Source organism: Ostrea edulis, chromosome 4 (genome assembly GCF_947568905.1).
Source record: "Ostrea edulis chromosome 4, xbOstEdul1.1, whole genome shotgun sequence".
Lineage (NCBI taxonomy): Eukaryota > Metazoa > Mollusca > Bivalvia > Ostreida > Ostreidae > Ostrea > Ostrea edulis.
Window position 1 is genome coordinate 92,613,696 of NC_079167.1, and position 22,367 is coordinate 92,636,062.

Genomic DNA, 22,367 nt, shown 5'->3' on the forward strand with positions numbered 1-22,367 from the left:
TCGGTCGATTCCATCTAGATGTAGGTTACCGGAATATGCTGAAGTTTGCCGAATGCCAGGATTTGGGCTGTATCGTTATCTCACGCGTATGACGAGAGTTCATTTCAAAACAACAACGACGCTAGCGATGACATCACAGTCGACTACATTACGTTGCGGTGAAGTATGAATCGCGATATTCGAGAAAGCTACAACGGCGCTACCCAATCTAATTAAAATTAGACTTCTTAGATCCGCGCATTATACTCTGCGTAAGAGTATACGACGCGGATCTAAGAGGTCTGAATTGAATTAGATTGCGGTGCTACCATTCGGAATCTCTTCAGTGCGATATGAAAATCAATTGGACAATGAAATTGGCTCATTTCGGCTAATCAAAGTACCGCTTACCCTTTGTTTGTGTGTAGCACCAATCAACGGGGAACCAGTTTAGTTTACTACTTGTAACTTTCTTATAAACCACAGCAGCTAAGCCCGTTTGGGGCCCGAGCTCTGTGATACCATAAATATTAAAAAGGGTCTAACTCTGACAAATGAAAAACTAACCAATCGCTTCAAATGTCTAAAAAAAAAAAAAAAAAAAATCAGAAACTAGGTGTGACATGCGTAATTTACCGGTCTCCGTGCATAGATTAATGTTTTAACTACTTATATGCCAAAATCTAAGCCACACGTGCTTTAAAAAAACCCAGATTATTATTATTAATATTTACAGTATTTATATAGCGCATTATATAATATAAAAAATTACTCTAAGCGCTTTACATTAAAACAACAATAAACTACAATTAAAAATTCAACATATCTAAAACAGTGTAATATATATATATATATATATATATATATATAATATATATATATATATATATATATATATATATATATATTCGTTTCATTAAAAGAATATGAATTCTAGCACTAGCTTACACAAAATCATGATTAAACTACAGAAAATACATACAAAAAGGTTTCATAAAAAAGAATATTAACACTGTCTCTGGAAATGGCTTACATAAAATCATGATAAGATATACGTCATCGTTCTCTCGATTTAACCTGTTCATTTTTACTCGGACATTTAGCGGTCCAGGTCACCGGCTGACTTCTCGCTGGTCACAACAGCGAAATTCAGAGTAGTGTGGAAGATTTCGGACCTATCAAATAAACTTTCGTTGTTTGAGCTGGTAATCTGCAGTGGACATTTCTACCACCAGTTGCTATATCAGTCCTATCCCTCTCTGACAATCTGATTTTCCCCCCCCTTCTTTGTATGAACCTTTATCTTCGTCATTTGTTGTCTAAAATAAATGACATATTTCATTCTCATACAGTTTTACAGTGTTGATTTTTAAAGCAAAAACAAGCTTCGGTGAGCTGTCCTCTTGAAAAGGAAATAGTATGAGACATAAAATATCTATTATGTATATAATAACATTTATGGCGAAACTTTTTCCTTATATTATTTATATTAGTTAGTACCGGGTAAGCCGTATTGTACCTCTGAACATTAAACCCCGTCGGGAACCCCTATTCAACATTATCACAGTTTGTATCTGAACCAATGAAAACGTGTGTATAGATCACGTGTCTACTTCTGTTAGAAAGTTTTGACTGTTTGGACTTGTAGAAAGTGTGTTGAAATTTGAGAAATCCAGTAACCCACCACCTCCCCATCTTAAATCCCACCTATATATAAAAATGTAGCTTAATTATTCGTCATCTTATTATGGCCCTTTTTGTTCGCCATCTTTTTGCTTGTTGTACACTTTGGAACAAGTTTCCAAGGTCTATATTTTAACTGGTCATTGTTTGTTATTTGTGATAATCATGTATGGGGAAAATCAGGACAGATGTGTTGAAATCCTATGTAATTACATTGTATGTATCTACTGATTTTCCCCTGTTTGAACTGGTCAGTACCATATTTATTTGTGAAATTATCTATATGGGGGAAATCACAAATGATGGGTTGATATATTGTGCAAGATTATGACAGTGTTCATGGATCGCTGATTTTCCCCCTTCTTTGTATGAACCTTTATCTTCGTCATTTGTTGTCTAAAATAAAGACATATTTCATTCTCATACAGTTTTACAGTGTTGATTTTTAAAGCAAAAACAAGCTTCGGTGAGCTGTCCTCTTGAAAAGGAAATAGTATGAGACATAAAAGCTATAACGATAGGATGCCGTTTTAATCTCAATAGATGGGACATTTAGGAGGGGTCTACACCACCTACTGTAACACTTTTACTCTTATTTACCTTTACTTTTTACTGTATTTTTAAAAAGTTTATAGCAAGGAAAACATGGTTCTATTTTATTTCATAGTTCCCGAGAAGTTGAAAACTACACATTTATTTATCATTACTTAACCGAATCGCTCTAATATCGACTATAACTTCATAAACATGTGGATTTCCGAAAGAACCGCTTCTTTCATTTCTATTTTTATTTAATGCCGGGCGCGTAGGAAAGGAACAGCCAAGAGACCCCTAAGTTACGAAGCAGGCGTTCTAACCTCTGGGTTAACATGACACCTGTAGAGTTAATTAATGACATCAGAAAGCTTATTTTGAAACATTCATTGTACGATCTCGTCACTTTGTCTCGTAATAAATTAAAATTCACCATAATTAAATTATTGATCATGAATCTCACTTAATATCAAGATATTAACGATTAAGTCATAATATAAGGTCCTACATTTTGTTTTGAAACGTTCAAAATATGTAGGATTCAGTGAACCATTTACCGGTTTAAGTATGACACGTTCAGGTGGCCATACTTTAGCTTAATTGCAAAATATTTATAGAGTGAAGGTTGAATTGTAGAACAAGAAATACGAAGCGTGGTAAATGTAGTACTAGTGAAGGTCAAATTCATTAGAAAAATGATAAATGTAGTACTAGTGAAGGTCAAATTCATTAGAAAAATGGATCTTCAACATAAATAGAAACAGAAATATTCATACTTAGTGATCAATCATTCAAAAAATTATTTTGTTAAACACCACTCTTATTCCATGCACAAGTACTCTAAAGTTGAAATAAAAAATATCCTTTGGTGACCAGGTCTTCCAACAGTCTATTGGAATTACCATGGGCATGAATTGTGCTCCTTTGCTAGCTGACCTGTTTTGATATTCATATGAAGCAGAATTTATTCAAAAACTTCTACATGACAAGAAAAAAATCTCTTGCTGTGGCCTTCAATTTGACATTTAGATATATCGACGTTTTGTCTAAGAACAATAATTTTCATTCATATGCCGATTCGATATATCCCCTCGAGCTCGAAATAAAAGACACCCCGGAGTCGTCCACTTCTACTTCATACATATATATTTTGTTGAAAGTAGACATTAACGGCAAACTGACAACTCAACTGTATTTCAGCTTCCCCATCGTCAACTTCCCATATTCATGTAGCAATATTCCATAATCACCTGCATATGGTGTTTATATCTCAACTGACTCGATACGCAAGAGCTTGTTCTGCGTATGATCAGTTTTTAAATCGAGGCAAGCTACTGACAAACAAGTTGATGGTACAGGGGTTTCAAGAGTCTCGATTAAAGTAAGCATTTCGCAAGTCCTATGGTCGTTATAACAAATTAGTTTGCCAATGTGACCTGTCATTGGGTCAAATGCTGTCTAGCGTGTTTCATATCGATTTTACGACCGTTCTTTGCACACTGATTTTGACTATGGATAAGTCCGTTTACCTGATCAGGATGTGGGGCTCACGGCGGGTGTGACCGGTCGGGTGGGGATGTTTACTCTTCCTAGGCACCTGATCCCACTTCTGGTGTGTCCAGGGGCCGGTGTTTACCCAACTCTCTATTTTCTATTGCTTATAGGAGTTATGAGATTGATCACTGTTCGTTATCTTCACCTTTTATGTTTAAAGTATTAATAGGCAGAATCCTAATCCATGACTTAACACTGAGTAGGAATAAAATTGTTGCATCAATCACCGGTAATTATGCCAATTTTGTAAATGAATGAAAGATATCAAACAAATCCATTTCAGAACTTGCACACACTTACTGCGTGATAATTTTGTGAGTTGGTTCAGTCCTCATTACATAGCGCACAATTGCAATAGTTTATTTTTCATGAATTATGATGGTTTATGTTAATTCCAGAGGCGAGATCCAGACATCCCCACCTCCTCTAGATACATTGCTGGACCCAGTAAGTGCTCTACCAAGCCCCTATTTCCCCTCCTCACGAAAATATTAACAGTTGTGAAAGAGAAACTCCAAACTTACTGTCCCACTACATTTGCCAAAAGTGGTGTAAATCAATTGTGGATTCTACAAATTCCAAAGAACTTTTAGTGAACTTGAAATTGCAAAACTTTTCTCAAATCAACAACATCAAAACGTATGACTTTTCAGCACTTTACACGACAATTCCTCACGACAAATTAAAGATTGAGCTTTTTGATATCATAGACAGTTGCTTCTTAAGCAAAAATGAAAAGCGGAGGTGTTCGTATCTGGTGGCCAGTCATCCAAAAAATTATATTGTTAAACATCACTCTGATTCCACTCTGAAGTTGAAATAAAAAAAATATGCTACAGTTCCTCATTGACAATATCTTCGTGGTCTGTGATGATCGGCTCTTCCGGCAGTCTGTTGGGTTTCACATGGGTGCAGGTTGTGCTCCTTTGTTGGCTGGCCTATTTTTATATTCATATGAAGCAGACTTTATTCAAAAACATCTACGTGGGAAGAAAAGATGTCTTGCTGTGGCCTTCAATTTGATATTTAGATACATTGACGACGTTTTATCTATTAACAATGATAACTTTCATTCATATGTCCATTCAATATACATGTTTCCCTGTGAGCTCGAAATAAAAGACACCACAGAGTCGTTCACGTCTGCTTCATACTTAGATATTTTGTTGAAAATAGATGTTGGCGGCAGACTGGCGGCTCGGCTTTGTGGCAGGCGTGGTGATTTCGGCTTCTTTGTCGTCGGCTTCCCATACCGGTATTTGTGTGGCGGTGTTCCATTGTCCCCTGTATATGGTGTTTATATCTCTTGGCTGATTCGATACACAAGAGCTTGTTCTGAGTATGGTCAGTTTTTAAATCGAGGCAAGCTGCTGACAAACAGATTGATGGTACATGGGTTGCAACGATCTCGTTTAAAGTCAGCATTTCGCTAGTTTTATGGTCGTTATAACGATCTAGTTTACCAAATTTAGTTCAATACAACCTATCAATGGGTCAAGTGCTGTCTGACGTGTTTCATATCGATTGTTAGATCTTTTTTGGCACACTGATTTTGACTACGGATAACTCTGTTTAACTTAATCAAGATATAGGGCTCAGGGCAGGTGTGACCGGTCGACAGGTGATACGTGCTCCTCCTGGGCACTGGGTTTCATCTCTGGTGTGCAAAAGGGGTCCGTATTTGCCCAGCTGTCTATTTTGTATTGCTTAAATGAGAGTTGGGAGATAGATCACTGTTCGTTATCTTCACCTTTCATCAGCTCATGACGAATGACTACCGGGTACGTTAAAAGTGTGGCAGAATATTGCAGATACTTTAAGGTTTAAGGTCATTAATAGGTTATTCTTAAAACGTGCGCATACTAATTTAGTGTTATAACTTACCTCGTACCAATACTTTCATTCCAGTATACTTTTTAAAGTAAAATTCTACCCGGATTTCTCGTTCGTACCATACTTAGTGGAGACAACTATAAGTAAGAGGCCATTTCCGTGATCTGTGAGCGTGCTTCTGGTTTTTGTAGGTGAGGTATGAACGGCTACTCTGGGTAGAAATATTTGACGATTTTCGAAGAGAAAACAATCAGTACGGTTTGACCTGAGCAATGTAGGAAAAGCCTTAAATGGCCTGAATAAAATACACTTGAAAGGCATTGAATATTTATTTACAAATTACAACCAAATGACTCTGCCTTGCGGATTCCTAGACCTCTGTTTTGGGTCGTTTGGTGAGGTACTTTTTGATCTTGGGTTCAGACATTGTTTTGTCAAGGTTAGCTTTTAATTCAAGGAACTTATCTAACACTTTGTCATCCTTCTTCAAAAATCGAGATACTATATCCATGAAATAAATGTCTGCTAAGCTGAGCTAAAAGAAAAATGTCATTTTTGCTAGAGTATGTCAACAAGTATATAAAGATAATGGTAGATCGTCTTACTCGTGGTCAATAAATTACATGAAGGAAATCGATGGTAGTTAAAATTGTCATCTGAATTACATTTACTCCTACAAACTGCCCGCCATTATCCTTCAGAGTTTTCGACAAAATCCCCATCGCACGCGGGATGCTTTCTTCCTTTAGTTGTTTAGTCTGTTCAGCCTGAAATAACATGTGATTGCTTAAGGAATACTATGGTGACTGGATTGCAACATCAGCTTCATACACAACAACCAATCACGTTGGGGGAATTTTTGTTGATAAGTATTCGGATACATCTAGCATCTTTCATATATGCAAATGAATATCAGAATATATAATTATGTATTATTCATGTAACAATAAATGACCCTTTATCTTTTATACCTACCTTTCTTGCCTCATCTTTTTCAAACATCGACTTAATCATTTCCTCATGAAGATCGTGAACAATATCTACCACCTGCTCAATCAGAAGCCGATCCATGTTTGTTTTTCCAGCCAAACCTGTATAGTTGGACATAAACCAAATTATCGCAGTGTATATCAGATCTTTTAAAGTGCTACAGACAGTTGTTTTTAGTCTGAATATAGCTGAATGTATCAAAACGAATTTCGAACCACAAAACGTTAAAACAAACATAAGGAAGCCAACCAAACGAAATGTAAATACATACCGTGGAATCATCATTGTTCGTGGGGGATTGATGCTCGTGGATTCCGTGGGTCACTCTTACCCACGAATTTACGTGTCCTCGAAAACTTTTTTAAAAACCAAGCAGTGTTATCTCTCCTAGTGACATCGTATCGCTTATCCACGAAATTACGTCCCCACGAACCAGAAAAATTTTGCTTCCCCACGAACATTGGCCTCCACGAATTAAAACGATTCCCCAGTATAGGACTATATTGAAGTGTTGAGCGTTCAATGATTTGTGTTGCTTTACATCACATGATCACACACCATGAATAATTGTATGAAATTGTAATTCAAATCAGAAAAAGTTAAACAAACACATGGAGCGTGAATTTCCGGAATAATCGATAAACCAAAATGGCGAAATAGCAGCACATCTTTACTAGATTTCGTTCTTTGAAAGGGTAACTTAACTTATGTGTTGAATGTGTATTTAAACACTTTCCATCATGTTTCATAATAACAAATGTGTTTGCTTTCCACGAAAGGCACACATGAAAATATTTTAGGTAATAATGTAGGAAAGCGTAGTACTATACACAAACACTGAAGCGTACTATTACATGGATGAACTAACGCTGATTGGATTTCATTTTATATTTTCCAATGCAGCAATCAGACTGTAAGCTATTTTATTTATGTGATTTTAATTGGGCTCATATTTTTCTATTTATTTATTTTCTTTGTGATCATTTTAATTGTGACTCAGTAATGAAAATGTTTGTAAGTATTTTAGAATTTGAATAAAAATAATATATGTTGTTTTTTCTTTGCAGGCGGCAAATTTGATTAATTTAGTTAGGGATTTAACCATCGGAAATGAGACAAAACACAAAGAATATTACTTGATGTACAAGTATATTTTTGCATGCAGTACTTATTTCCACATAGTCCGCTGCAACAAAAAAGTTGCGTACTTTCATATCAGTTATACATAAATGTAATTTATGTTCATGTTAGCCAGGCGTAACTCAACGAAATCTAGCGACAAATCCCACCTCTGGTATATCCAGGCTTCCGTATTTCCCCTATTTTGTATTTTTTTTTTATAGGAGTTATGAAATTGATCACTGTTCGTTATCTTCACCTTTATAGGAGTTATGAGATTGATCACTCTTCGTTATCTTCACATTTATAGGAGTTATGAAATTGATCACTGTTCGTTATCTTCACCTTTAGAGGAGTTATGAGATTGATCACTCTTCGCTATCTTCACCTTTAGAGGAGTTATGAGATTGATCACTGTTCGTTATCTTCACCTTTATAGGAGTTATGAAATTGATCACTGTTCGTTATCTTCACCTTTATAGGAGTTATGAGATTGATCACTCTTCGTTATCTTCACCTTTATAGGAGTTATGAGATTGATCACTCTTCGTTATCTTCACCTTTATAGGAGTTATGAGATTGATCACTCTTCGTTATCTTCATCTTTATAGGAGTTATGAGATTGATCACTCTTCGTTATCTTCACCTTTATAGGAGTTATGAGATTGATCACTCTTCGTTATCTTCACCTTTATAGGAGTTATGAGATTGATCACTCTTCGTTATCTTCACCTTTATAGGAGTTATGACATTGATCACTCTTCGTTATCTTCACCTTTATAGGAGTTATGAGATTGATCACTCTTCGTTAAGGACATCGGTGTTCGTATTTCAGTATTCATGTCTGTTGACGTCGTTGGATAGAATGCTGTCTGACCTGTTTCATATCAATTGCCAAGCCGTTCTTTGCATACTCATTTTGACTACAGATTACTCCGTTCACCCGATCAAGAAATAGGAATATTATTTATATGATTTATAAGGTTCATTGAAAGTAGTTCACAATATATCATTGAATCATGTGTTTAATAGCATAGTTAACCAGAGTCGTACTTTTATTATACAACTCTCTATGTCGTAAATTCAATATAACTAATGAGTTACTTCCGTTCTACATACCACTTTCTTGTCTCATGGTGCTATGTAAATACATAATCACGTGTGCGAATTTAGTTGATAAATATAATTATGTTTACTATTTATGAAGAATTTGATTACTCATAATTTGAATGAGGGTATAAAACATTTGTCATGTGATCTACTAACCATGCATAGATCCGCATACTTAACGACATGACCGTATATGCTGAAGAAGATTGGTGACACGCGTTGCTATGCTTGTGTTACATTACAGCCGTATGATAGTACTGCTTTTATTGGCTTTTGCTGTGAGAGATTAATACCTAGTGTCCATTCGTGTACATGCAAGTTGATTTGATATTACAATAGAATCGAATGTTCTTTAAAGGGACAGTATTGATTAGGAATGTAAATATTCACTTATCAACTTGAATATTGCTTGATACTAGTTTTGTTTCCTTCGAAGGAAATATTTCAAAACTATACGTTATAATTCAATTCGACGAAAAGTTTCCATTGCGTGATGAGAAGTTGATTTGAGTAAATTGGGGTTCTATTATTTGCATACTGTTTTACGTCACATCAGAGAATCCTTCACTCGTGTAGAAGCGTCAGCAAGTTTATTGAAGCGTCACAAATGTTGTACTAACACAGTACCTTCCTTTGTAAGGTCATATCCCAAAGACGGATGGCCTTCACTTCAAATGCCGGGCGCTTGGTAAAGGAATATTCACAACCTACGTTAGACGTCAGAGGATGGATGCCGCACCGGGACTTAGAATCAATCCCGGTCCTCTCAATGGAGAAACAAACGCCCTGACCTCTGGGCTAACGCATTCTATAGTTACTTTTGGTAATTTACAAACATAACCTCGTCCGTTAGCAATGTGGTTAGCTTGCTTTGTATGATAGCTTAGATCACAAAGGAACGAGAGGAACTTGTAATTCTAAAATACATAAATACATACAAAATGGTCTTCATTCAATACTAATAATATTCTTAACTTACCATATTCTCTTGCTATGTATCGGGCGATTGCCATACGTTGGAAATGCTTTTTACCATCAATCTCTAATACTGGCAACTGACCAGTGGGTGTGGCTGAAAACAATAACCAGAGAGGGACGTTAAACAATCAAACAATGAAACAATAACAAAAATTTAAACACCTCAGAAAGGTCTTTTCGGGCACAGGGTTTTTTTGTGTGCCTATCTATTTATCTAACTGTGTGTCTATTTATCTACATTTGTATCTATATACACGTATGTATGTATTTATAAATTATACAATAAAATAAATATTTAAATCGAAATGAAATAAAGAATTAAAGAATCATTTTCTTACTTGGTTTGACCTTTGGCCAATCCTGAAATTCAATCCTGCGATCATCGAAATCTACACCAGCAGCCACAAATATTAAGCGAACAACTTCCCCACTAGCTGCAATAATGTAGCCCTATTCATTTTTTTTTATTCTGACGTTTTCGGGATAGGGCTACAATTCCATAGGATCTCCGTAATGGTGCAAAATAATTTTATGAATAACCGATAATAAACTCTGTGCATTAGTCCCAAATGTTGTTTACACCAAAAGGAGTACCAACTTTGAGCTCGGGCATGTCTAATAAAGGTGTTTTTCATTAAATATAATGTACAGCATGCAAAATTCTTCGTCTGCTCCGCCATGCTTGTTATCGCGAGATCTCGTAGGTGGATCTAATGAAAAACCTAAACATTGACAATCAGCGCGAAAATGTAGTTACTCGAGCCACTTCGACAATTAAAGGAAAATCATATTGTTGCAGAAAGAATTTACACTCTGCTGTTCGGTTTTTAACTTGATATTAAATTCAAACCTTTTCAATACCGACGAAATAGCTTTCGCCTCCATACTTGTCCATTGATGTAAATACTACCTTATATGGCATATGCAAATGACTTGGCAATCGGAAGTTGAAACTTCAGTACATCAAACATGGCGCACAAATATAAATCGAGAAATTGGAATTTATCGAAATTGTTGAAAACGGTAGAATAGAGCCTCACAAATCTTAAGTTGCAGGTAGTAAATTTATATATTGACTAAGAAACATAGAATATCATTCTATTTACGTAAAGAAAGTCAGGAAATGTTTAGAATGAGCGCAAATGTTGCGGGGGTGAATCACGCCCGCATTTGCACCATTACGGAGATCCTAAGAAGTTGTAGCCCTCTCCCTAAAAAAAAAAAAAAAAAAAAAATAAAAATAAAAAAATCAGAGAGGGCTACATTATTGCAGCTACTTCCCCACGTCCTTTTACATTGAAGTAATGGTAAGTATATTTCGTCATGTTGAATTCCCAGTCTTCTATTACACGTAGCTTTATCAACTGCTAATGAGACTCGGACTGTTCGACTTTTTAATGTGAGTCCAAATGGTTTGTTTAAATACTTATATAGATTTAAACTGACACACAGGGGAATGTTTCAAAAGACTTTTGCAACACACTACCTGTTGTTAAATTTCATTCAAATGCATCTGGACAATAAAAAGGGATAGGGATGTCTTATTATCACCTGCATATTGTGGTTATATCTCTTAACAGATTCAATACACAAAAGCATGTTCTGCGTATTATCAATTCTTAAGTCGAGGCCACAGGTGCTTGTGGACAGGACTTCCGGTACCCTCCTTCTTGTATTTTTAAATGTTCATTTCCTTGGGTATTTCGGACGTATTTTTCATAAAATATGTAACTTCAAAGTTTATATATTTCAATGGAATACACAAATCTCGCATAGAAACCGTTTTTAAAAATGTCATATCACGGATCATATAGCACCTGTGGTCGAGGTAGGTTATTGACACAAAAGTTGATGTTCCAGGGGTTTAGAACAATCTCGTTTAAAGTAAGCATATCTTAAATTCCATGATCGTTATGATTGATTGATTTTATATTGTTTATCGTCCCACTCGAGAGTTTTTCACTCATATGAAGATGTCACTATTGCCGATGAAGGGCTGCAAAATTTAGGCCTATGCTTTGCGCTTACGGCCTTTGAGCAGGGAGGTATCTTTATCGTGCCAAACCTGCTGTGGGCCACAGAACCTCGGTTTTTACGGTCTCATCCGAAGGACCATGATCGCTATGGTGATCTCATTTGGAAATATAGCCTGTCATTATGTCGATTGCAGTCTGATGTGTTTCATGCCAGGTGTTACGTCGCTCGTAGAAGGTGACTAAATGGGGCGGTCCTTCGGATAAGACCGCAAAAATCGAGGTTCCGTGTCACAGCAGGTGTTGCACGATAAAGACCCCTCCCTGCTCAAGCGCCGAGCATAGGCCAAAATTTTGCAGCCCTTCACCGGCAGTGGTGACGTCTCCATATGAAAGAAATATTCTCGAGAGGAATGTTAAACACTATTCAATCAATCAATCCATTTACCTCATCATGACGTTTCCGTATGAGTGAAAGATTTTCGAAAGGGACGTTAAACACTATCAATCTGATCATAATAGTGTAGAGATCTGAGGCATACTCCTCACAAGTATCTGAATCCATGCCTGCTTCTTAATTCCATATTCTTGATATTGATCTCCGTTATTTTCACCCTTCTCTTGCAAATGGTCGGTAAGGCGAGGTTTATTTTTCCAATTTCATGGGGCATAAATATTTTTCGATATAGAATTTTGATATCAAAACTTTTGAGTGTTATCAGATTTATAATTTCAACAAGGCTAAAAGAAGCTGTAGGGATATCATCAACTCCATTTACCTGATCAGGATATAGGGCTCACGGCGGTGTGACCGGTCGACAGGGGTTGCTTACTCCTCCTAGGCACCTCATCCCATCTCTGGTGTGTCCAGGGGTCCGTGTTTGCCCAACTATCTATTTTGTATTGCTTGTAGGAGTTATGAGATTGATCACTGTTCGTTATCTTCACCTTTCATTGATCACTGTTCGTTATCTTCACCTTTCATTGGTGTTTTGTGGAGAATGAAGCATAATAAATGTAAGCGGTTCTAAGTCGCTTTCGATATGCGTACTCAAAACGCAATTTGTATTATTGACTACATGGACAATAAATTGATTTTTATAGTTTCAGTTTTCCAAGAACATTTTAGCCGAATGCTCAAGTGAGCTTTCCTGATCAAAACTTCCGTTGTCTGTCGTCATAAACCTTTCACATTTTCATCTTCTTCAGAACCACTTGGCCAATTTCAACCAAATTAAGCACAAATCATTCTTGGGTAAAGGGAATTTAGGTTTGTTCAAATAAGGGGCAATGCTCTTCTCCAAGGGGAGATAAAAGCGAAAATACACTGACAATTTTAAAAAAAATCTTTTTACGACTTTTGATTGATAGATTGATAGATGTTTTCCGCCACACTAAACAATTTTTCAGTTATCTGGTGGCGCCCAGTTTTTATTGGTGGAAGAGAGAACCCAGATACAATGTACCTGGGAAGAGACCACCGACCTTCCGAAACTAAACTGGGAAACTTTCACCCTTACCGGCGCCGACAGATGTGAGAGGCCGTGTGATTTTGAGCGCGATGCTCTAACCACTCGGCCACGGAGCCCCCCCCCCCCCCCCCCCTCCTCAATTCTGCACTGCGGCTGGAAGATTCCACGTAGATTCATTATCTGGCCCAGTGATTTAAGAAATTATATTTTTAAAAATTCCTATCATATTCGCATGTACAACTTTGATCCCCTATTGTGGCCCTACCCTACCCCCGGGGATCATGATTTTAACATACTTTCATCTGCACTATGCCAAAAAGCTGTTATTATAGGATTAAACATTCTTTTTGAAGAATTTATCGATGTGTAAACTCCGGACATTTTACTCACAAACTGAATAAAAGTGCGAAGCACTTTTATGTTAAGTTTGTGAGTAAAATGTCCGGAGTTTACACATCGATAAATTCTTCAAAAAGAATGTTTGATTCTTATAATTCCAATTCATTCACTTTATTAACAATTGCAAAAATTTGAATAGTTTCCCCGCACTATGTTATTTGTTTTCAGGCGAGTATGAATACATCGCATTTTCGGGTTTATTGATGTATAAACTCTTGTTCAGCTTTATTTTTGTCCAATCAAAACAATTGTAATAAATAACATTGGAATTATATAACTTTGAAATTGTAAGGCCCAATGGTTCTTGAGAAGATTTTTTCATATATATTCGCATGTAAAACTTTGATTCCCTATTGTGGCCCCAATCTACCCCTGGCCCCAGGATCATGAAACATCTTAAGCTTAAGTCAAAATCTGAATATTGTGATAAAATGATTCAGAAGTCAATCATTCCAAAATAAAATTGCTATTCAATATTGTTTCATTGAATTTCTAGTGTCCGCAAATTAAGAGTTTCAGTTCAAAAGTAATGAACATTTTACAGGTGATTGAAATTTTGACTTAAGTCTGAGTTTGTTACATGATCCTGGGGCCAGGGCTATCATTTTGACAAACTTAAATCTGCACTATGTCAGAAAGGTATCTTGCAAATTTAAAAAAATTAAGTAAGAATTCAGTTCATTTAAGCAATGAAGCTTAGTTTGTATCAGGTTTACCACGTGACTGAGATTTCATTGAAATGATATTCGGTTTCGTACATGATAATTGTACAACTACTGTGGGGGGAGGGGGAGATTTCTGATAATGAACGAAGTAGGGACGGTCTAAAATGTACTAAATTCAATGACTTTATGACAATGTAGTAGTATATGGATCCTATAGTACTGTCAGTCAAAGGTTTAAATTGTCCAAACGTTTGTAATTGTCGAAATTGTTGAAAGGTATAAAGTATTAATTGGCCGAATCCTAACCCATGGTAAAAACTCAGTAGGAACAAAATTGTTACATCAATCACCGGTCATTATGCAAATATTGTAAATGAATGAAGGATATCAAGCAAATCGTTCCAGTACACATTTATTTGATTTAAGGAAGTTAGCTCCTGAGCTTTTGAGCACACCTGCGCAGGATGCTACAACTAAGTATTTACTGGTTCAATACTGATCCCATAGGTGCGAACATATTACATATCTATCATTGAACCCTATCCAGTTGAAAAATTTGTGTCAATTTAAATATTGAAAGGGTTTTGCAGGGATTATATTTTGTGGCGGAAGGATTGATTAATTAAAAAGTTCTAAATCTGCGTGATATTACCGTATCTGTTTTCATCCTATATATCTTCGATTTTTATACTACTATGCGTATATTTCAGTTTTATGATTTATGATATAAGTAGTTGAGACTTGGAACTAGTTTGAAATACTGAAATTTAGTGACAATTTAGATGAGTCACATGCAAGTCGAAAGCTGAAGAACGCGATGTACAATGTCTTTCTAAATTATTTTTTAATCACCAAAAATTTGGTAACCTGTAAAATGAGCAGCAATAGTTTCTCTTATCATAAATATCAAGGTTACCCAAACGTTTGGAAGGCCTGTGGGCAGGACCAAAATTGGGTTTGAAAAAACGTTTGCAAAAGAAATTATGATTGCACATGTGAACTGCACTCGATTTTATTAATTTGGTTGATCTATTTTTCCAAACAGAACACCGATTCTTAAAAACGTTTAAAATTAAATTTACCAAAAACTTTGTTTAAAAATTCAGTATTTTTGCCAATAATTTAAAAATTTCGTCTCTAACCCGGATTCCTTTTAGTTCTATTTTAAATTTTAAGACAAGACCTTGAAAATTATGGGAAATTTTAGAAATTGACATTACTCCTAATATGTCCTTTCAAACTCATGGATTTTTTTAATATCAAGTGCAAAAATGTCATTATTTATTTCCATTACTAGACGTATTAAACTTTTTTTTATCTGCAGTGTTAGAAGTTTAGTACACTGTAGCTCAATAACAAGCGTTGCGGGACAACCCCTGTGTTTCTTTTAAATTTCCTAATTCTCCTTTAATGTAGAAATCAAAAATACACTTCCCCCCCCCCCCAAAATGACATTACTCCAAATCTCAGGTGCGAACGTCTTTAAACTTATAATTCTTTTTTTTTATGCATGCATCAAACAGAATTTGGATAGAAAACTTAATCAATGCTCTACTGAATTATAAGTTTTCTTTATTATTATTTAATTATGTTTTTAAAATAGAAAAACATATAGTTTCTCTCGTCAAAAAATGGATGAACGTTTTTGAAATGGCGCGTAGGAATACACATAAGTAACAATGAAAACAACAAAACTGGCTGTGCGTTTGGGTCAGGTAGAGTTACTGGACAGAATTAAATGAATTATACGCCAAATTAAAGGTACAGTGTTTAATTGATTGATTGTATCTTGCTTAACGTCTCGCTCGAGAATTTTTCACTCATATGGAGACGTCACCAAGACCGGTGAAGGGCTTCAAATTTAGACCTATAGCTCGGCGCTTACATCCATTGAGCAGTGAGGGTTCTTTAACGTGCAACACCTACTGTGACACGGGTCATCCGTTTTTAAGGTCATCTCCGAGGACCCGTGACATTCACACCTGATGCCGAGCGTTTGGCGATGGAACTATCACTACCCGTTTTAACGACTTGGGTCTGTCGCGGCCGGGATTCGAACCCCGACCTACCGCATGCGGGGCGAACGCTCTAACCTAGTGGTTAAAAGCTGAATTAGATATAAAGAAAGAGAACAAGCGACGACTGAATATATGCTGCATTGTGTCGGAGGAGACGTTGAACACTGGCTGTGAAGTAGGAATGGTGGAATGCGACTCGGCTCCATTTCAATATCAAGTACAAAGGTCAACACCTTTTCATCTAAATCGCCCTTGTTACGCCCGATATAACGCATTTCAATTTCATTAATATTTACCAGATTAAAAGTCGCCGCTTGCTCCATCATGTGATCGAACTCGTTAAGCAGACGATACATACCCGGGAACTCGTGTAATCTGTCTACTTCTACAATTCTGCCACGTCATCACTGTATGACTTGTGTTGTTTCTTTAAATATGTATTTTATGAATATCTTGGTTGTGTTTATTTTTGGTAGCAATTGCAACAACAACAACAAAAAACAAAAAAAAAAAACGAATACATTTCGTTTACAATCCCCGTTCTATAAATAGCGCTAAAATTAGAACGGGGAAGACGCTTTTCAGAGAAAAGTAGTCCCACGTGCTTAGAGCAGATGAACTCCGGACGAAATTTTTAATGACTAAGAAACAAATTTTTCATCCAATCAGCATCGTTGTTAAGTCATCACTTTAAAAGTCTGTACACACTTGCTGCGTGATAATTTTGTGCTTTGGTTCAGTGCTCATTACTATAGCCCACAATTGCAATAGTTATTTTTTTTAATGACTTATGATATGGTTTAAACTTCGCAAATTCCAGGGGCGAGGTCTGGATTCCCCTAGATCCGCGGGGACGAGGTCTGGACCCTATCTAGATCTGTGATTAACGTAGCAGGAGTACCACAACATGACAGATACTTTAATGTCATCAATACAACCATTTTTACATAATATAACATATGCGCATGATAATCCCCGTGTTGATACTTTCTGTACTTTGATTCCAGTATACTTTAAGTAAAATTATATACCCGGAGTTCTCGTTCGTACCATACCTATGGGAGACAACTATAAGTACATGGTCATTTCCGTGATCCGTGAGTGTGCTTCGGGTTGTTGTAGGTGAGGTACGAATGGCTTCTCTGGGTAGAAATATTTGACGATTTTCGAAGAGAAAACAATCAGTACGGTTTGACCTGAGCAATGTCGGAAAAGCCTTAAATGGCCTGAATGAAAAAGACACTTGAAATAATACATTGAATATTTATTTACAAGTTACAACAAAATGACGCTGCCGTGTTGGTTTCTAGAGATCTGTTTTGGGTCGTTTGGTGAGGTAATCTGCGATCTTGGGTAGAGACTTTGTTTTATTAAGGTTAGCTTTTAATTCGGGGAACTTATCTAATACTTTGTCATCCTTCTCCAAAAATCGAGATACTACATCAAAGAAATATATGTCTGCTAAGCTGAGCTGAAAGAGAAACATCATTTTCGCTAGAGTATATTGTACAATGTAGTGTATTAGAATAATGGTAGGTCGTCCTACTTATAGTCAATAAATTACATGATAGCTGCGATCTTCATCTGAATTACCTTTTTTCCTACAAAATACTGCCCGCCATTATCCTTCAGAGTTTTCGACAAAAACCCCATCCCACGCGGGATGCTTTCTTCCATTAGTTTTTTAGTCTGTTCCGCCTGAAATAACACGTGATTGCTTGAGGAATACTATGGAAACTGAATCATAACATCAGCTTCATGCACGACAACCAAATATATTGCAGAAATTTTTGGTGTTAAGTATTCGGATACATATACTATCTTTCATATATACAAATATGTATTATTCAAATGACAGGAAATCGGTGTTTACAGACAAACAGTTTATATTTACCTTTTTTTTCTCGTCTTTTTCAAAAATCGGAACGATCATTTCCTCGTGAAGATCGTGAACATTATCTACCACCTGGTCAATCTGAAGTTGTTCCAGGTCATTCGTTCCAGCCAAACCTGTATAGTTAAAAGTAAACAAAATTATTGGAGTGTATACCAGCTCTTAAAGACAATTTTGAAGTCCCATTCATGGATGTGTGTTTATTTATTTATTTTTTACGTCCCGTCGAGAATTTTTCACTCGTATTGAGACGTCACCAGCTGTAGGTGAAGTACCACAAATTTAGACCTATGCTTAGCGTTCAGGGCCGTAGCAGTGAGGTTCCTTTATCGTACCAACGCCTGTTGTGACACGGGACCTCCATTTTTAAGTTCATACCCGAAAGAACCGTGATTATCATTTCTAACTGCCGAGCATTTGGCGAAGGAGCAATCACTACCTATTTTAACGTCTTAGTTTTGACGCGACCATGGCAGGAGCGGGGCTCGAATCCACGACCTCTCGGTGACGAAGTGAACGCTCTACCACTGAACTGCCATGACCGGTCATTCGTGGATGTATAAAAGATTTCAAACCACAAAACAAACAATATAATATGTTTAAAAAAACGCACAAGTTACACAACTAAACGAAATGCAAAAAAAAATATACTTTAACATATACCGTATGTATGTTTGAGTGTTGGGTTTTCAACGGTCTGTATCTCTGAATTCAGGTTGTTTTACATTGCATGGTCACACTTAATTCCATATATTGACCTGACACTTAATTCCATATATTGACCTGACACTTATACCCTATATTGCCCTGACACACTAGGAACACACAAAAACATTCACTATGAAGAATCATAGGAAAGGTGTCCATAATCAGGACAAAAAGGTCGAAAACACATAGAACGAAAATGTGCGGAAGATTTGGCCGATAATGATAATGGCGAAAGAGCACCGCACAGCTTTACAAGCTCTCGTTCTTTTAAAGGGCAAGCAACATGACCAAGGTGAGTCTCGAGTGTGTATTTAAAAACCGTGATTCTCAAAACCCAGTGGTTTTACTGTCCACGAAAGGCATGCATGAAAATATGTTGGGCCAGGGCAGTACTATATACCGACCCTGAAGCGTACTGTTGCACCGGTAAAACGGCCCAACACATTTTCATGCCTAGGGAACGCTGATCAAGAATTTATTTGTTTTTATTGATTAAACAACCAATGTAGTAATCAAACTGTAGGTTTTATTTACGTAATCTTAATTTGGCTGATTATTTTCTTTAACTTATTTTTAGTGATCATTTTAATTGTGATTCAGTAATGAAAATCTTTGTATGTCTTTTAAAATGTGAATGATCAGAATTTCTGGTATTTTTCTTTGCAGACAGCAAATTTACTTTAATTAATTTAGTTAGGGATTTAACCATTGTTAATGAGACTGTAATTAAAAGCTGCATGACCTGGAATTTTTCTTCCAAAAAAAAAAGAATTTAACTTACTGCATAGGTATAATTTAACATTTACTTATTTCCGCCAAGTCCGCGGCCAAAACAAAAATCCGCGGAATTATTGTAGTATGTAATCTATGTCCATGTAAACCATATGCAACACGGTGAAATCTGGTACCAGCGGACAAACCAAAGATGATAATCCGCAAAATTATGATTCTGTGGAATCAAATATGTCTACAGTATTTTAATGTGGGTGAGGTTGTGTAAAACGTCATCACCTTTCTTCAAAGCCTAAAAACATGTCCTTTTCAATGAAAATACAGGAGGAATTATCACCATAACGAGAAAACGCGATAAGTACTTTTTTCAAGGGCTCTTACACACGCTTCATCCCGCGGTGGAAGGAGAGAAGTATGAAGGGAAGACAAAACTAAACACGGTCGTCCAAGCTTTTAAATCGAGGTAGGCTATTGACAAATAAGTTTATGTTACAGGGTTTCAAAAGTCTGCTTTAAATTCAACATTTCGCAAATTCTTTCGTCGTTATAACAATCTAATTTACCAATATAACCTGTCATTAGGTCAAATGCTGCCTGCCGTGTTTCATATCGATTGTTAGGCCGTATTACTTTAGCTGATCAAGATAGATGGCTCACGACGGGTCTGACCGATCAATAGAGGACACTTACTCCTCTTAGGCACCTGAGCCTATTTCCTTCGAAACAAAGAAATCAAAACTAGATATGTATTTCTTGAAAGTCAATTTGACGAAAATGTTCCCCATTGTGTGACGAGAAGTTAGTTTCACGAAATGTTTGCAGATTGTTTTACGTCCGATTCGTGAATTTTTTCCCCATGTAGAAGCGTCCTGATCAGCAAGTTTGAGTGAAAGGTCACAAAGTTTGACCTTTACATGATGCCAATAGCCATTATCTTATTAACACAGGAATTTCGATTTTAAGCCCAGTGGTAGAGCGTTCGCTTCGTAACCGGGAAGTCGTGAGTTCGAGTCCCTCTCCTTCGTCAAACACTCGATATTTATAAAAGAGAATTATGGGTCTTTTGGATATTACCTTAAAAACGGAGGTCCCGTGTCACGACGGCGTTAACACGTTAAAGAATCCTTACTACCACGGCTCCTAGCGCTAAGCATACGTGTAGGTCTAAATTTGTGGTACTTCACCTACAGCTGGTGACGTCTTAATATGAGTGAAAAAGTCTCGAAGGACGTAAAGCAAACAATCAAACAACTGATTTTGAAGGTCATTTCCCAAACAATCAAACAACTGATTTTGAAGTCATTTCCCAAACAATCAAACAACTGATTTTGAAGGTCATATCCCAAACAATCAAACAACTGATTTTGAAGGTCATTTCCCAAAGGCAGATGGAGGTGATTTAAAGACATCTTGTCCGTTACCAACTGCTAAAGCTTGATCAGCACGATAGATTAAACCACAAAGTAACGATAGAAAAACGTAATTCTGAAGTATGTAAAAAATGTCTAAGAATTTTTCGGTCGATATTAGTATGTATTCTAGACTTACCATTTCCCCTAGCTATGTATCGGACGATTGCCAGTATTATGACTTTGTATATATATAATATAGTACATGTCTAGATACGGGGAATGCATCTGTATGTTTCTTTTTCGTGGGATGTAAAATTAACAATTTTTTGGTTAAATCTGTGTTCGTGAGCTAAATGTGCAAGTTATTGAGAAAATTTCTGTGCAAAATATTTACATTTCAATGTTAACATGTACATGTAGCCGAGAAATAAAACATTATTTAAAAAATAGAATTTTTGTTTTGTTCATTGCTAGTAGGTATCGAAAACTTACCATTTTTCTTTGCTATGTATCGGGCGAGAGACATACTCTGGAAATATTTTTTACCATCAATTTCTAAAATTGGCAACTGACCAGTGGGTGTGGCTGAAAAAAAAATATCCAAAACTAAAACACCTTAGATAGCTCTTTTCAGACGCAAACTTATTTTTGTGTCTTCAAAATTAAATAAAAAATTAAAGAATACTTTTCTTACTTGGTTTCACCTTTGGCCAATCCTGAAATTCAATCCTGCGATCATCGAAATCTACACCAGCAGCCACAAATACTAAGCGCACAACTTCCCCACGTCCTTTAATATTGAAGTAATGATAAGTATATTTCGTCATGTTGAATTCCTAATATCTTCTATTACACGTAGCTTTATTAACTGCTAATGTGAATCGGACTGCTCGACTTTTAAATGTGAGTCCAAATGCTTTGTTTAAATACTTATATAGATTTAAACTGACCCACAGGGGAATATCTCAAAAGACTTTTGCAACACATAACCTGGTGTGAAACTTCATTCAATGCTTCTGGACAATAAACACGAGGCCTCGAAATAGGACATTTTCGGTTGGGTGAACTTTGACGATATTTGGAAATATCGACTTAGTATGGAGCGCGTTAAGCGTCAAAACTTAGTTGTGACCACGCACCTGTTAGGGTCGGTGTGTTTACTACTAAACTGGTACCCTGTTGACCTCGCTTCTCTCGTGTACAACAGGTAAGCGCCAATTTTTGACAGCCAGGATTTCACTCGGATCACCTCGGTCGATTCCATCTAGATGTAGGTTACCGTAATCTGCCAAAGTTTGCCGAATGGCAGGATTTGGGCTGTTCGAGAAAGCTACAACGGCGCTACCCAATCAAATTCAAATTAGACTTCTTAGA

At 36.5% G+C, this 22,367-nt stretch overlaps 2 protein-coding genes across 2 annotated transcripts; both read right to left on the reverse strand.

The window, feature by feature from the left end:
- Nucleotides 1-5,953: 5,953 nt before the first annotated feature.
- Nucleotides 5,954-11,432, reverse strand: LOC130054452 (glutathione S-transferase-like). Its single transcript, XM_056164356.1, has 7 exons — nt 11,058-11,432; nt 10,593; nt 10,119-10,202; nt 9,782-9,874; nt 6,559-6,674; nt 6,249-6,350; nt 5,954-6,118 (listed from the first exon to the last, which is right to left on the reverse strand). The coding sequence occupies exons 1-7, from the start codon at nt 11,103-11,105 to the stop codon at nt 5,954-5,956; spliced, it is 609 nt and encodes a 202-aa protein (XP_056020331.1). The 5' UTR covers nt 11,106-11,432.
- A 6,124-nt stretch (nt 11,433-17,556) lies between these two features.
- LOC130054451 (hematopoietic prostaglandin D synthase-like) lies at nt 17,557-22,068 on the reverse strand. The gene is made up of 5 exons (XM_056164355.1): nt 21,688-22,068; nt 21,486-21,578; nt 18,202-18,317; nt 17,901-18,005; nt 17,557-17,778 (listed from the first exon to the last, which is right to left on the reverse strand). Exons 1-5 carry the CDS (start codon nt 21,818-21,820, stop codon nt 17,614-17,616), a joined length of 612 nt encoding a protein of 203 aa, XP_056020330.1. The 5' UTR covers nt 21,821-22,068; the 3' UTR covers nt 17,557-17,613.
- Between the last annotated feature and the right edge of the window lie 299 nt (nt 22,069-22,367).

What these genes read in the sequence shown, in the direction of transcription:
- LOC130054451 (XM_056164355.1), bottom strand. Translation starts at nt 21,820, where the DNA reads ATGACGAAATATACTTATCATTACTTCAATATTAAAGGACGTGGGGAA. An exon ending in TTGGCCAAAGGTGAAACCAA is followed by an intron (nt 21,579 to 21,687) that starts GTAAGAAAAGTA and finishes TTTTTTTTTCAG; the next exon opens with CCACACCCACTGGTCAGTTG. An exon ending in ATACATAGCAAAGAAAAATG is followed by an intron (nt 18,318 to 21,485) that starts GTAAGTTTTCGA and finishes TTAACTATACAG; the next exon opens with GTTTGGCTGGAACGAATGAC.
- LOC130054452 (XM_056164356.1), bottom strand. Translation starts at nt 11,105, where the DNA reads ATGACGAAATATACTTACCATTACTTCAATGTAAAAGGACGTGGGGAA. An exon ending in TTGGCCAAAGGTCAAACCAA is followed by an intron (nt 9,875 to 10,118) that starts GTAAGAAAATGA and finishes TATTGTTTTCAG; the next exon opens with CCACACCCACTGGTCAGTTG. An exon ending in GGCAGTTTGTAGGAGTAAAT is followed by an intron (nt 6,119 to 6,248) that starts GTAATTCAGATG and finishes TTTTTCTTTTAG; the next exon opens with CTCAGCTTAGCAGACATTTA.